Source organism: Spea bombifrons, chromosome 3, assembly GCF_027358695.1.
Source record: "Spea bombifrons isolate aSpeBom1 chromosome 3, aSpeBom1.2.pri, whole genome shotgun sequence".
Taxonomy (NCBI): Eukaryota; Metazoa; Chordata; class Amphibia; order Anura; family Pelobatidae; genus Spea; species Spea bombifrons.
The window spans coordinates 72,483,199-72,499,339 of NC_071089.1; the positions used below are offsets into that span (position 1 = coordinate 72,483,199).

Here is a 16,141-nt window from a genome sequence, read left to right on the forward strand (position 1 = left end):
TCCAGTTACCTACGTAAGGCCTATAAAGAGAACCCACCATACATGGTTAATGTATTTACAAGTAATATATTACACTTCCCAAATTGTAAGCCGTATTTTTTCTCCCCCGACCACACAGAAAATAATTTCCTTTGGCAATTATGAAGGAGGCTGCCTCCTCCTCACCTATTGTCCTAATGGTAGACCCAATTAAAGGACATATGTCTAAGTGTAGCCACAATACGATAGACAAGATGTTTTTTGCACCAATTTAGGTCCATTGTCTCCCCAAATGTAACCTCTTAAATTGAGGGTGGCCAAAAATTATCACATTACGATATGGTGAGGACATTAAAAGTTATCCTTTGAACGGTCAATAGAGATGCACCATGGGCAGTAAGAAGATCAAGGTTTATTAAATCAAAAACCAAGAGAATTCTGCTCAAAAAGGCAATAAACCTTAAGGGTTGAAAACGACTGGAAAGGATTAGACTATTACATGGAAGGGAACCAGACTAACAGGGTTTTTTTTTCCATGAGTAGCATCTGAACAAACTGTATGTACTACCTGCTTCCACACCTACATATTAATAAAACAGCAGTGACGCTTGACATGCTCTAGCTCACCAGTTACCACAAAGGCATGGTGTACTTTCCGCAGATAATGTTGTGGTGCATCAAACCGTATATTTGTGCATCATTGGAATATAAGCTTGCTTACATAATAGGATCCTTCCAACATCTCTCACTGCCAAGTAAAAAGGCCACAAGCGCTTTCAACAGGCAGATGTTTTCCCATCCGTATAACTGACACCCGAATTCTATGAATAGTTATTAAGGTGTGTAAAGAAAGCAGACACTTATCTCAGCATCTTACATTACAAGCAAGGCATGCTGTAAAGAAAAGCAGGCGTCATGCAAAGATGTGGTCTTTTCTTCTAGTTTGCAGCATTACTTGCTTGGGGCATGACTGTCCCTTTAAAGAGTTGGCCATTGTCAAGCCTGGATAAACCCACTAACATGGCTACGCACAAGTGATAACATCCAATAACATTCTTCTAAACACAGAAATTAACCAGTTTCCAGTGATCAATAACAGGTGCATTACACTTACAGTTGTCTTCCACATGTTTGGTGGTGTCTTCTTCTGCAGGAAACACTTGGTTTATAGCTGCCACAAATGTCTGTAAAAAAAGAAAAACCAATAAGCGCCAAATCAATCCTTGAATAAAATCAGATCACATCAGTCAGGTATAAAGACTTCCAGATCTATCACATACATACATTCATAACAAATGTCCTATACCAACCTACCTCCTCCTCATCACCACCACCTGGCCCAGAGGGCAAATGCTCCAGAGGCAGACTGGTTTTGCAGTGCGTGGCCACTGGCTGGATGCACTTGGCCTCATGCTACTTAAGTATAAAACCACGACCTGTAGCCACTAGTCTTAAAGTATCAGTGCTGCTTAGTTATCCCCAATCCAGCACTGACCACCACCAGGAAGAATGATTTAATTGCGTAACTGTTAAGTATCCAAACTAGGCATATAGTCTTGAAAGGTGTAGACTAAATGGTCCACCAGGACCAACCCTGGTGTTCCTGGCGGTACAGGACATCCCCTCTTTCATGCACTTGCTTTCAAACACAGAAGAGAATCTGGTTGTGGCACCCATAACCATCTCACCATTCAGCTGCCTCAATCACCCATATGGTACAGTTGGCCCTGTGGTTCACTTTAGGTAGTTTACACAGTTTTAACCTATACTAGAGACAGATCTGCAAAAGATAAATTTACTTTTATGCAAGCATTCTGTAATAGTATTTACTGTATCGCTATAATGGTAGTTGTAGTCCTCAGCAGGCAACAGGCGTTTAACAAGCACCATAATTTACATTGTGTTGGGGTTATCAAACACATGTCTGCTAGACAGCACTAGACTGCGTAACATAACCGAAAGCTTTTTATTTATTGGTCAGATAGGCCTGGGCTTTGTCTACTGACCTTCAATATTATCACCAAAAAACACTCACCTTTCCCTTCTGATTTAATGGCTCTATTGTCAGAGAATCAGGTCCAATATCCACGATGTTGCCCAGCTGAAAGCCATCTGTTGGGTGCGGGGCCCACACTGGCTTCCCGTCCTCCATGATGTTCAGCAAATGGAATCACTATTTACTGTGAAAAGAAAATATAGATCTTTTAAGGCTTACTTTTTAAAAAATGTTTCTGAAGAAGCACAAAACACAAGTCCAATAATCATTTTGGATAATTTTATAGAAAGGTTACTAGGGAATTCCAGGTAAAGCTTAATCTACATACATATATGTAATCTAAATTAATAATGGACACAATTCCATCATGGCTGTCCCTGAGTCAAATTTGAATTTGGATTCAACTGCGGAAACCAATTTGTGGGAAATCTGCAGCACAAATGAATGAGCCCGGAAAAAGCCTAAGCCTTGGTGAAACTTGTGTTGGCTTTCATGTCCATAATATGCGGACGATTCTAATTAGCTAAACCAGCGCCTACACTTGATATGGAGGATCTGGAGTTTCAGTTTAAGAACTTAGAGGAAGTTATTGAGGGCCTACAGCTGTTTGAACAAGGAGGTGGGCTTCCACACACATAGAACGTGCCTTTGCCTGCAACTCAGCAATCTGACGAGATGAACTGCTTACCGTTACCGCTATTGGCAAAGGCTATGAATTCATTAATAATGAACAGGATTTAGCATACAATCTGAAGACTTCTCAGTTTCCATAACCAAGGAGCTTTTTGGATGCTTAGTCCAGAGTGCAGTTACTGGATCGACGCTGTGGTCGTGTATGTTTACTTGATCCATTAATTGTTGCACCCATTGCCTTTTGCAGGTCCAGACGGGTGTATAGTGTATACATGTGGTACTTTTCTATTTTACCCTCTTACATTGTATTCTAAGGGTCTACACCATGATCTTACTATCAGTGTTATACTTCTGATAAAATAGTTTTATGGCATATGTTGAATGTTCTCATGGTGGGGAGTGTACTGTGGTTTCATTGCTCATGTCTACCAATTTTTCTAATAAATACATTTGTTTACATTATTGTATTCATGCAGTTTGGTCTATTTTCTTTTCTTGGCATGCTATTCAAGGGAGTTCTGTTTATATATTTTAGCACCAGTGAATGGAACAGGATGAAGCTTAGCACATTCACCTTTTCCCTGAATCCCAATTAAAAGTAAAGTAGGGCTTGTTAGGTGGGAGAAGTGGAACAGCTGCAACCAAGAAGATGTAGATACAATTTGCTTACAATGTAAACAAAGTAGCAATTTATCCGGCAAGCAGGTGCTGCCTTTGTAGCTGCTGATGAAATGTCGCTGCAGTGAAAAAAGGCGAGAGATTTGCAAACATGGTTCTCCCAGGTCGCAGGTGAAGCATTACCCCTGTCATCTCTCAGCCTCTGGATTTACGATACATCAGAAGGCCACTTGCATGAATGACAGCCTGACGCAGAGGGATTTACATCTGGAGAGCAGCAGCAAAACTCCCAGGTGCAATCCGATAATGGCTGTTATCTTTCTAGTGGAAGACACATTACACGGTCAGTGGTCATGGCAGCAGCCTTAGAACCAAAGCTAAGGAGGGGAAATGCGATTTTCACTGCAAGGTGCTTTGATGGGCAGCTACAGACATGGCTTCCCATATACCAAGTGTACAGAATCTAAATTTATAGTGCCGGGCAATTTTCCCGGGGTGCTAAACTTGGATTCACACTTGAGTCAGAACATCTTCTGAAAAGCAGCAGCAGTACCGGATTTGATAAAAGCAAAGGACGTTCGGACAGAGTCCTGCTAACCTTGACTTTTTATTGAGAAAGGTTTATCACCGCTTCCATTACTCATTGAAACTGGCTACCATTTCATCTCATTCCATTTTGCCTGCACGATATGACCAGTGAGATTATTTATTACCTGGCAGAAAAATTGAGCACCAGAGGGTAACCCTGAACCGTCAAATGATTATCGTGTCAGATCCAGGGTGACACGATCCAGGGTGAGCGTTTAACAATATATTCAAAGGACTTTACAAATGGACAATAAAAAATAGAAAATAAATTCAAATAAAAATTTTTAAAGCTACAGTTTTGTATCATATTGAACATTTTTTGTACAATCTGAAACCTTCTCTGTATCTTATACAGGGATATTATACCGTTTTCATATTTTCACTAACCAATTCCTTGTTTATTCATTACATTTGGAGGATCAAAATAACCTGCTAGTAAATACTCGTTCAAACTCTTTCCTACGTTCTCCTGATTATTAAAATGCCTGATTAGTCCAGTCATATGCTTTATCGTCCAAATCCTTCCAAACAAAAACGGGCATTCAGGTCTACCTGGCGAAAGTTCAGAAATAACTTCGAAATAACAGCAAAAAAAAAAAAAAAAAATACAGTTGTTCTGTATGTAACTAAGCAGATTTGGAAATGGAAACGGAATAATATAGCAAAAGAATATAAATCTACTGCTGTAACAGTGGTCTCTGATATGACTATTTTGTGAACCAAGTCTTCCTTTTAGAAGTCATGCTGTTGGTTAAAATCCAGTATTTCTGATTTACGGGCAGTTCTGTAACTATGCAAACTCCATCCAGCCGTACAAAACCTTCCGAATATGCCGATATAAATAAATCGTATAAATAACCAATAATCAGCATCTGTGCTGGTATGGAGTATGCATTTTAATTGTGTATGTCTAGAATGTATTCTGTTTCTAAAGTCCATGTAACAGTAAAAAATACTATAGTTAGGAATTGATCTTTCACGGCGGGATGCAGAAATTATACATGCATCTCAGCGGTGTTCATGGACCTGCCGCGACCCTCCTGCGTGGTTGGAAGGGAGTACTGACAGCACGGCTTTTAAGAATTGCATCTATTAGCAGTTTCCGTAATGAAATCATATGCAGCGTAGCTACGTATGAATACTAACAACCTTGGCATATTTTTTTTTTTTATTCTCTGGTTAAAAAGATAAGTATTCCGATTAAAAAGGTGGCAGGCTCTCAGGTGGACACAGCCTGACTCGTGATACATGATCTCAGGACGATCATCTTACTATATAACCCAGCTGCATCCTCCCCGCTAGACCAGCTAATTAAGTCAATTGGAAAGGAGAACTGTTTCAGGTTGAAAAAGCAGATAGGATCATATCGCAGTGCATCCCGAGTCGCAAACACGCAAGATGTGATAGCAACAAAACCACTTTAGAGTTTGGATGTGGAGGGTATATAAAATATGCATACTTTCATTTATCCCAACAAACAATATTCTGAAACCCGACTCTCCTGTTAACCTCTTGGGCTCTGATTTACTAAAGCTCCTGCCGCCAAGAGAACAGTCGTGCCGTTCATCGTTGGCAATTAAATCTTGTATTAATCGTATTAAAAAGGAGTTAACGGTAATGAGCGTTAAAAAAGCACATACATATAAAAAAAAAAAAGGATAAATAAACCCAGTAGGTTCCCAGCAGGGGAGGGCTGGCAAGAGGGACACCTGCCCCTTTGGCTGGTCTGATTTAATATTTTGGGACGCTATGAAAGGATGTCTAGAGTAACAAGGGGTTTGGGTTGCAGTTCCTTGATGGCTGGATCCTTTAATGGATTTTCTCTTTCTGTAAATGGGGTTTGAACAGGAATAGATGAGCATAAAGCATGTTCTCTGCCATACGTAGTATGTGCTTCTGACCAAACCTTAGGGTTGAGCAGCCCCTCCTGCCACACAGCTGCCTCAGTAATGGTGTCCAGAGAAGACCTTAAATTGCTTGTGAGTCTTATTTGGGTTAAAATGCAGTGCAGTCCCACTGATTTAGCTCTTTGGTAAGCAATATAGCCATGACAAATTAAACAGGACTGAGCAAACTTGGCTACTTTGACGCGGAGGAGGGTTAAGCAATACATTAATAAGTCATAATTATTAATAAAAAAAATAATATATGGCCACATAGTGTGACGGAATACCCAAAATTAATGTCATTTTTTGAACGGTAAGAGCTGAATTTTTGTGTTGTATTGTGTTGCCTCGTTACGATGCCATTTTGCTTTGATTTGTCCCCCAATCAGATTGTTGCCAAGTGTCAATATAACAATCTAGCCTTAACGTGTGTTCCACTTACACCCTTTGCCAGGCGATACAGTATATATTATTACGTAAGGAGATATTTTGCCATAGATTGTAGTATAGTAAGACTGCGGAGAAATACGAAGCTGACGCAAAATAATCCATCTAGCAACCCTGTGAATTTCCACCCCACCTCTCCATCAAGATAAATGAAAAATGAACATAATCAGAGATGCTCAACAACAAACAGTGGCAAATTACTACAGAGGAACGCAAGCTAATTCAATGATGCGGAAATATGCATCGATTGGAATACATATTGAAACTATCTGAAAACTTCTATTAAAAAGAAAAATCTCATTAGCCGAGAACGCGGAAGAAAATGGCTTGTTCTGCGGCTACACACGCGACCCAATTACTTAACAAATAACAAGTCTTTGTATAAATATTATTTAGGGCTGTATGTGTGCGGCATTTTAAAATGATCCGCATGGGTAACCGGTTACATCTGTAATGGATTTTCATTTTAGTACCTTCAAAGTTATTAAAAAAAATAGCCATAAGGCTTTATTTGGTTAAACGTATGGCAGATTGGAAAATCTTTTCAATTTCTCTTTCTACGGACAAAAAAAAAAATACCTGTCGGATGTAGGAAAACAGATGCATTTGTCTTCTTTCCATGTGTTGCAAAGACAGGTCATATATAAAACGGATACCTTAGTCGCCAGTCAAACGAATGCCCTGCGGCAAAGCATACACCCGATGCCATATTTTGTAACTAGGATATCACCACTCATTGGTACATCACGCCTTGGGGGGTCATATGTTACAGAACGTATCTCACCAAGGACCGTATGCACTACTCCACTTAGGCAAGACATTCATTGAGCTCTGCAGCACGTTAAGAAAGAAACCTTAGCAGATTTGTCACGGAAACACTTTGTTCAGTCGTTCAGCGTATATTTTTGTGTCCGGTAACAATTAAGCATTCCCTGAAAATCAATTGGGCAAAAGGGTTACACTGTCAAGGGGACAGTTTAATGTCCCTGGCAACCCAACTAAAGAAGAACGCACATTACCTACGCTAGACGCAGCAGCTACAAAGTTGCCACACTCCTCCGTGTGTCCCTTCAGGGAGTTATTTCTGTAATAGGTTTGGACATTGGACGTTATGTTACTAATGTGACATTTGATTACAAATGGTATAGGGACGTTGTGAGAGCTTTGCGTACTTTTGTAGTGTATACAACTTCAACATTTCAGATAAGTCATCGATCTGTTACTGGTTTGGCTGTTCCAGACCAGCCTTTTTTTCTGAACCAAAGTAAGCCACTTCATCCCCTTACTATCTGTGTTCTTAAGAAAAGCAACCACCATTAGAATCATGTCCCTGCCACAATCATCAAGCCACATCAATAGAATATGATGATTAAGGGCTATTAAAGGTTCCAAGAGTCCCAGGCTCAGTTCATCCTGCGTTTCTTGAGGGCACCAAGCAACCCTGAGTTTGAGTATAAAGCATTTTCACCTTGACTGCCTTAAAGCCTGACTTGCAAGACTTAAACATACTGGAAATTGAAAGGAAAATCACTCTCTGATGGGTATCCATGCTGCTGTAAACCACAATGTCACCAGCCACGGGTTCTGTATAATTTAGATTACCTGACATTTACAACAATGCACGGTATATATTTACAACCTAAATGGCTAATCGCGGTAGAATGCCAATAAAATTGGCTCAAGGACGTAAGGCCAAAACGCCAATAAAATTGCCTCTACAGCGCGACACTGATTATCAACCGATGATATTGAACAGTGTATTTTATTGTGAAGGTTTGTGGACATGTTGCCGTTAATTTAGCTTTTAAAGTCGTTAAAGCCGTCACTGAGCTCTATTGTTTGAAAACAATGTGTTGACATACTGCGTTACCCAAGTATGTGTATATTATATGTGCTTATTATATATATATATATATATATATATATATATATATATAATTTTTTTGTTTTGTTTTGTTTTGTTTTTTTCACACATTTTGAATTTTTGGGGGGTTACATTGTAGAACACAAAAAGAAACTTGACATTTTGGTTGCTACAAAGAACAAAGTTAGGTATATACAGAGAATGATCTGATCGCATCAGATTATTCTGTATGTATTTATAAGTTTGATCTGCATGTGGTTCGTTTGATTGAAATCCCTCGTTGGGACCGAAATGTCAGGGCTCTTTCTGCATTAGATTCTATTTGCCATGTGAAAAAATCCCTGGTGTGCTTCTGTTCTCTTTACTGTTTATATGCTGACAAAAGGAAAAGGACTAATATATGACTGCGTACATGGCTACTGCGATTTCTATACGTACAGTAATTATATATAATAATCAGAGGCACATTACATGTTGTAACTTCTTTGCCCATTTTAGCATGCTTCCCCAGAGCACCAGGCCGTCATACAGAGATCGTAAATAATAGGTTGCCTTCCCCATGAGGCTACCTTCAAGTAAAGGCACATCTTTAATAAATATCTTGAGATGAATGGCAGGTGGCAGGCAGCACAATATACATCCAGACTGACGTTAGCATTTAACCATCGCATGGAATGAATGCACTCGAGTGGAACATCGGGGTTATGCGTAAAGGGTGAATCCGGAGTTAAGTCTGAAAAAGTGATCTGGTTACCATAGCAACATCTGAAGATCACCTTTTTGTTAGTAACTCCAGAATCATTGTTTATGCATAAAACGTGTTTTGTTTGTTTTTTTTTTCGGTTCCGGTAAAGGCTTACAGTATGTGCGTAATGTTTCAAAGGCGTGTTTTTAAATAGTTTATCCGTCTTTGGTAACAATCTATTTTAGCAAATCATAAGCATGAATCACACACAAAAGCATTCATTTAGTTTACGTTGCCAGAATATTGCCACTCCTAAGGAGGGCAAAAACATATAAAAGCTGGGCGCTACTGCACTTGTACAATATTAACACACTCCTTTATATTCATGTATTACTCAACTCATTTTCAGTTTCAGTGGACACAGAAATCCAATATACACAATTTCACAATATATATAATAAAAAGGAAATCATTTTCTTTTAAATTTCGATTGGCATTTTTGCCCTACGCCTATTAATGCTGTACATTAGCTCTTTGTTAACTGCAACGGCTTGATCTGCATACATGATCCTGTACATCATTCTGGCTGAGGGTTAAGAGAGTGGTCGTCCATTTATATAAAATGGGTTTGGTGGGTTTTTATTATTATTATTATTATTATTATTATTATTTATGGGCTCCATTGATGTCAGCAGGAATAAGTGGCTGATCAGCAGCACTGCCTTCTCTTTGGATGCTTTGCGTTGTTTGCACATGTGTCTTGTATGCGCGTTAAAGCAATGTGAGACTTCTGGCAGTGAGAAGGGGTGCTGCTGATTAGTACAGCGGAGCTGTCAATCATCTGTTGAAACAGTGTTTTTAGCAAAAGTTGTGGGTGATTGCAAAAGGTGGAGTGGGGGGCTCTAGAGTGATAGATATATGATATTTAATCACGGGTCAATCAATGTTCTTTCCTTGTTCATACTTCCCTAGGGTTACCACGTCAGATCTGCTTCAAGCAAACGAAATGTATTTGTTATTTGATCTGTAAACCCTACCTCAGATGGAACTAAACGTTAAAGAATGTTGTAACTTTGTAGTGACACACTAGATACCTGATTTTAACTCCAGTTTGGCTTACCCAATGGTAGGCAACTGGTACTTCTCCATCTTTTCGAGGACAATAACTCTTAAGGTCATCTGCAAACAAAAGCAATGTGCCTACATTTGGTCTTAAATGACACACAGACTACTGTTGAAGGGTTTGGGGACACTTAGCGGGTTTCATGGAAAATAGGGACATTTCTAGCTGTGTAATAGAATTGCCAAATGGTTTTCTAATGATCAATTAGCCTTTTTAACTTAAACTTGGATTAGCAAACACAGCATACTATTGGAACACAGTAGTGAAAGGAGTGAGAAAGGGCTTCTCTGCGCCTATGAAGATATTCCATTAATAATCAGCCATTTTCAGCTACAATAGCCATTTACAGCATTAACCATGTCTATTGTATTTCCTATCTACTTGATGTTATTCGAATGGACCCCAAACCTTTGATACGTGTCAAAAAAAGGTTTTGAAGTTTTAGCAATTAGTTATCAACGTATATTCCCTGTATGTATTTTCAGCACCCCAACTTCCCATTTCCTTTTATAAAGAATACAGTCCTATCAGCCCATGCGCATGAGGAAACCTCATATGCCTTATACCGCTTTACGTTCAGCAGACATAACCCGGCACCCATCAGCTCTCCCCTGGATTTATAGACATCCTCAATATTTTACTATACAGCAGCCACTTGACTTCCAAAACTTTGAGCGGATTTAGACATGCATATGAAGTGGTCTTGAAGTCTAAATATCAATATAAATCTGACTTTAATGGCTAGGTATTCAAAATCTATAATTTATCTGCACAAAAAAATGTAATGAGGTCATCAACACCGGCCCGACGCTGTAACGCAGATTGTCACTGATCTATTGAGTGGCATTTATTTTAACCTACTGCCTGTGTAGCTTTAAGTCATCTGAAATAATAGTTTTCAGCACGTTCACATTCAATGCCTCGATTTTTGGGAATCAAATTAAGTGTAAGATATGTCGTATATTAATATGAGAAACCAAAGTCTCACCTGAGAGCCATTATCCGTGCATCAAGGTTTTAATGGTTCAAGAGGCCTGTTGGGCAAATTGCTTCTTGCTACCAGCTCAGCCATAGCAAGCATGTCTAGAAAGAGTCTGGCCATCGTACTTAGAGTTCCTGTCGGTACGCATGGGTAGGGACCCCCTGCAAACCTTGCCGAGCCCACCTATTACAGTACAAATGGAAGTTTACTTGTTCCAGTTGCTGCTATGCCTTTGATGAAATAATAATGATATATTATTACAATATACTCCATGCCTATGTATTTGCATTATTTATGTTAGATTTAGCAAATTAGAATAGTATGTGACAGCGTACGGAAGGAGATTGTTCATTTTATACGACCAGTCAAGGCTGCATTTCACTTCATGGGTGATTGGGTTTTATTCAGAAAAAGGCAATTACATTTATACATTTTTCTTACCGATGATGTTATCCTGTGCTGAGCTAGAGAGATTTGAAATATTTTACAAAGATGCCGAAACATTTGAAACTCAAAATCACAGTTTGTCCAATGCGTACAAAACAAACTGTCTACTTTGCATATAAATTCAAGGGATTATTTATGTTGTACAGGTAAAATACATTTTAAACCACAAATACATGAATACAATTTTGATTTGGATAAGAAAATAGGATTATTAACCCCTTAATGACAGAGGGTTTTTTGTACCCTTTGTGACAATGGCTGTTTTAACATCTCTACGGTACTTATGTTTAGCTGTAACGTTTCTTTCTCATTTACTGAATCCACATACATTAGGGATTTTTTAAGAACAAGAAGGACTTTCTTTAGGTACCAATATTTTGATTGTATCATGTAATTTTTTTTTTAACTATCTTTTTTTCTTATTTTTTTATTTATTTTACAAATCACATGGAGATTAGAAAACTGGGTTCCATTGACTTTAATGGGCACCACCATCTTGTGAGAGGCAAAGTCTCTCGGTATGGCACTTGTAACCGTTCTCCGAAGGGGTCACAGCGTGCCATTGGGTGGGTTTTTTACACTGTCAATCAATACCTTCGATATCGATGCATTCCAGAGACACCCCTCAAGCTTAGGAGGCTTTTGTTGATCGCCTCCCAACTTCTTTTAACCAGGCGGTCGGTGCCATATTTAATATGGGGCCCCTTCTTTAGGTGTCAGTGTTGCTGAATGCCTCGATATTGAGGCATTACAGCAACACGGTTGGGAAAAGAAAGTGATCGTAGATTTCTTTCCACACATGACTTGCCAGGAACATCAATGGTCACCAACAGGATGTTTTTCCGTGACATGCTAGGCACGTCAATTGTCGTTGAAGTTAAAATAGATGGTGTGTACCTCCATGCGCACTGCCCAACACTCACCTGTTCACCACCGACAGATGACTATGCAAGCAAAATAGCATTTAAACATTAACCATCATTTTATTGTTTCTTTCAAAAAATGTAATCACATAAATGATTTAAAGTATAGCTTTATCCATTTCTATAGATAAACAACCTATCAGTTCCTTGTTGTGTGTCACATGACAATATCCATTCCCCCAAAAAATGTACGAGACATCATTTGACATGGTAAAACTTTAAGGGGGATTTGGGCATTCTACAGTATTAAGGATAATGTAGTTAGTTTTAGATTCAGGAGATTAAAGTGAAATAAAAAAACGTGAAGTTAGTGCTTGAGCCAAAAAATAAAACTAAACAGGTCTGTCTTGTTACAGTGTTTTTTTATGCACATAATCAATGCTTAAGCAACATGGGACAGTTTAGAGCTATTTGGATATTATGAATCTGTCGGGATTTCTAACACACGGGGTGTTTGCGCCTGACCAAGAGAAAAGTCCTTCAGATAGTTTGCGAACTGACCTCTGATCGACAATAGTGAAAGTGGAATAAAATAACTTTACCGGGTAGAACTACATACCAATACTCAACATATATTGCTTTGTCTTAATAATTTACTGAATAAAAGCACTTCCAGGTTACAATTTTATAACGTTAATATATTAAACAATGATCCCTAGTTTGGAGATCAATGTTTCTAGTTTAAAAAAAAAAAAGGAGTAGCAAACATAAGACTCGGGAAGACAACAGAGATGAAAAAAGGTGGCACTCACTTAACACGAATGGTTCATTTGAATTGCTAAGGCATTTTATTCTTTTTACAGTTTCCCTTTTTGATTCTATTAATATATTGTTCAATGATGAATAATTGCCGTAGAGGGACTTTCTTCATTAACCATCTTATTACTGACATTCCTAGTTAATTTGGTGTCCCGATGTCCTCATCATTATCACCAGAGATTAGCTGGTCTGTAACTTCCTCATAGTTTCGGGTCTGTAAATCAATTTCTAAAACTTCTCATTATGGAGTAAGCCCTTCATGGTTGGATGGCCCTATAACACATTTCAATTATATTTAACCACATATGAAACACAGAGGAGGCGAGGGTGAATAAAGTATCCTCACAATATCTGTGGCTCACAAAAGCTTTGTCAAGTTTTGCCACCTTTAGAAGAATACATACAGGACAGCCATGATTATACTACGCAAAACGATGCTATATAATAGTATAGAAGTATAGTATAGTATTTGCCTTCCCTTTAAGAGACAGTTTCTTCTCTACAATCAACATAACTGCTTTACTAAAAGAGAAGCTATCGTGTTAGACTTAAATATATAATGTAAGCAAAATAAGTATAAATTCAGTGTTTTCTGCACTGTTTGCTGCTTTTATGTCTTAAGACAGTACTTTATTAGAATGGGCATGCTAGGTTTCCCAAAATCAAAGAAAAAATTCTAGTTCCATGTGTGGCACTTCCTATCTGCTGGGCAGAGAGATTAGAGTACACTGGTGGGTCCATACCATACGAGCCACCATCGAGGTCTACTAGTTTCTTTATGTTTCATAAGAACATACCTGTACACCTACTTTTCTAAGCTGCTCCTACTTAAAGTCTATGTGGTCTCTTTTCCTAATTAACCACAGCACACCATTGTCTTCCCAGAGCGAACACATTAGTAACTTCATGGTAACACTCTCCCACCTTCCAACAACATTGGCCCACGTCCCAGTTTACTGGCTCCGTCATTGTGAGAGCAGTCACCAAGCCGCTATTCATTGTAGCCAGAGGCTTAATCCATGCGCAGCAAAGCCCACTCATACTATTCAATGCTTTGCAATGTCTCAACAATAACAGCATGAAATCTAGACAACTCGCAAGGCCGAATCCATAAAGTATGTGCAAAAACCACGGAGATCCTAATGACGCAGCAATTAGCATAAACCTTGTTTGCTTTATTGCGTTCAATTGTATTTTTGAGGATTGTTTTCTGAGGGAAAAAATGGCTTAATTATATATTCTATCCCCTAGGATTGCTCATAAAGTTCAGGATGAATTGTCTCTTCCTCCATAGCGTCTCAATAACAATATGATTAAAAGAAGTAAATCTTTTTCTTTCCTTAGGATTTTTCTTTTATTCCAATATTCTGTATTTATTGTACAACGTAAAGTAGCAAAACACCCTTTTCTATACGGGCAGTCATAGTGTGTTTAATATTATGCTGACGAAAACGGTCATGCATTACCCTTTTAAGTCCGGTACAATTGTTTCACGATGTGCATTGCTATGCCTTTTTGAACCCCTAGCTAGCAGGTTTGCATTTCTATATTGGTTCTTTTCATAGGGTATAACATAGGGCAAGGGTGTCCAACCTGCGGCCCTCCAGCTGCTGCAGGACTGCATCTCCCATACTCCTCTGCCAGGTCCTTAGCTGAAAGAGCATTAGGGGATATGTAGTCCTGCGGCAGCTGGAGGGCCGCAGGTTGGACACCCTTGACATACGGGATGACTCCTGAAAAGCTCCACTGCTCATCTATGGGGCCTCCTGTACAACAGATGTAGAGGTTTTCAAGATTTTCAGTGTTTGATAAATCTCCCTGTGTTCTTTGACAGTATCGCTGCCAATGAAACCCTGTTGAAGGCAGGAGGACTCTTCTTGCGCTCCACCCTTATGAATAGAACATGTGAATACACAGATTGATAGAATTGCTCATTCAATTAAACCCACGGACTGCTTCATAACACACGTCAATAGATTCTGCAAGTTATGCACTAACCACGGTCACTGCTGACTACAAGCATTTAAAACTACGCTGGGCTCTATGCAAGCTATTCCCATGGTATTCATTCTCATAAAATACCGAGCTGAGCCTTTGGGTTGCTGTAAAGACACAACGATCAATAAAAAGGGTAATTCTCAGCATTTTAATACAGTAGCATTACAACAAGCTCTGCACTATGTATGGAGAATGGCTGGATATAAGTTCTACAGCACTAAATTTATATGTTTATCATCAAAATACATCTGGCCAGTGTGGCCAAATTCTGAGAGTGAGGCAAGTTTTACTGATTTGTGCCTCAATGGAAGCATCCTTACCTGGATCCTAAATTCAGTGTTGATTTGATAATGCAACTGACTATTGACTATTCTCTTGCTACTGGTATCCTAACCCCAAACATATAAACCTTTTGCCTGTACTGCTCAGGCAAGAGATACATTATCTCTCCTACAAAAGAATTTACACAGCATTCAAATAACAGTCTCAAAGAAAAAATAGTTTACACAAAAACATCACTAGTAAAAACTGTATAAACTAATTTAAAAAAGTTTGTTACACTAGTTATATAGCACTACACATTTACATTTTGCAGGGCATATGAATATGAATGTAAATATTATTTTGTGGATGTGATGCTTACAAAAAAAAAAACCTCTAAATATATTAGGTGTCCAAATTACAACACCTTTGTTGAGAGCAGGGATAGAGAGGGCCAAGTGTGTGGTTAGAGGCAGGATCTGGGCAAGGCCACCAGTCTAACTTAGCCATCTGGTCACCATGAAGCTTTAATGCGCGGTGGCCACATGGGAGCATGCGATAGAGATCTGTAATAGCAAACACTGTTGAATTCCCAGCATTATGGGCCGGTTAGGAGAGATCAGAGGATCTCCTCAACTGACCGACGATCCCTACTGCCCACAAAAGGAAGGCAGCTCTACGGGACAGTGCAACAAATCGTGACAGGTGAGATGTCTGCATACTGGCCAGAAATAATTCCAATGAGAATAATCACTACACAGCAGGTATTTCTCCACCAGAATTTACATTTAAAAAGAAATTACATCCACCTTTAGATGTATTGAGCCCTATGGCAGTATGGGAGAGATGAAATATATTTTCAAGAGGGACAGGATGCTTTATGGTTAGATTATATTTTGGCTCAATTAAAACTAGAAAAGACGTTGGGTTCAGATATGTACCTAGTAATATT

General features: G+C 38.9%; 1 protein-coding gene across 2 annotated transcripts in view; it reads right to left on the reverse strand.

Annotated features, from left to right (window-relative positions):
* The window catches only part of MYO6 (myosin VI), a 117,795-nt gene that overhangs the window by 85,416 nt on the left and 16,238 nt on the right, over positions 1-16,141 (reverse strand). For both annotated transcript variants that reach the window (XM_053461088.1, XM_053461087.1), the window contains exons 2-3: positions 2,015-2,159; positions 1,094-1,163 (exon numbers count right to left, since the gene is read on the reverse strand). In XM_053461088.1, coding sequence (XP_053317063.1) covers positions 1,094-1,163; positions 2,015-2,131 — 187 coding nt within the window. In that variant the 5' untranslated portion in view covers positions 2,132-2,159. The remainder of the gene's footprint in view (positions 1-1,093; positions 1,164-2,014; positions 2,160-16,141) is intronic.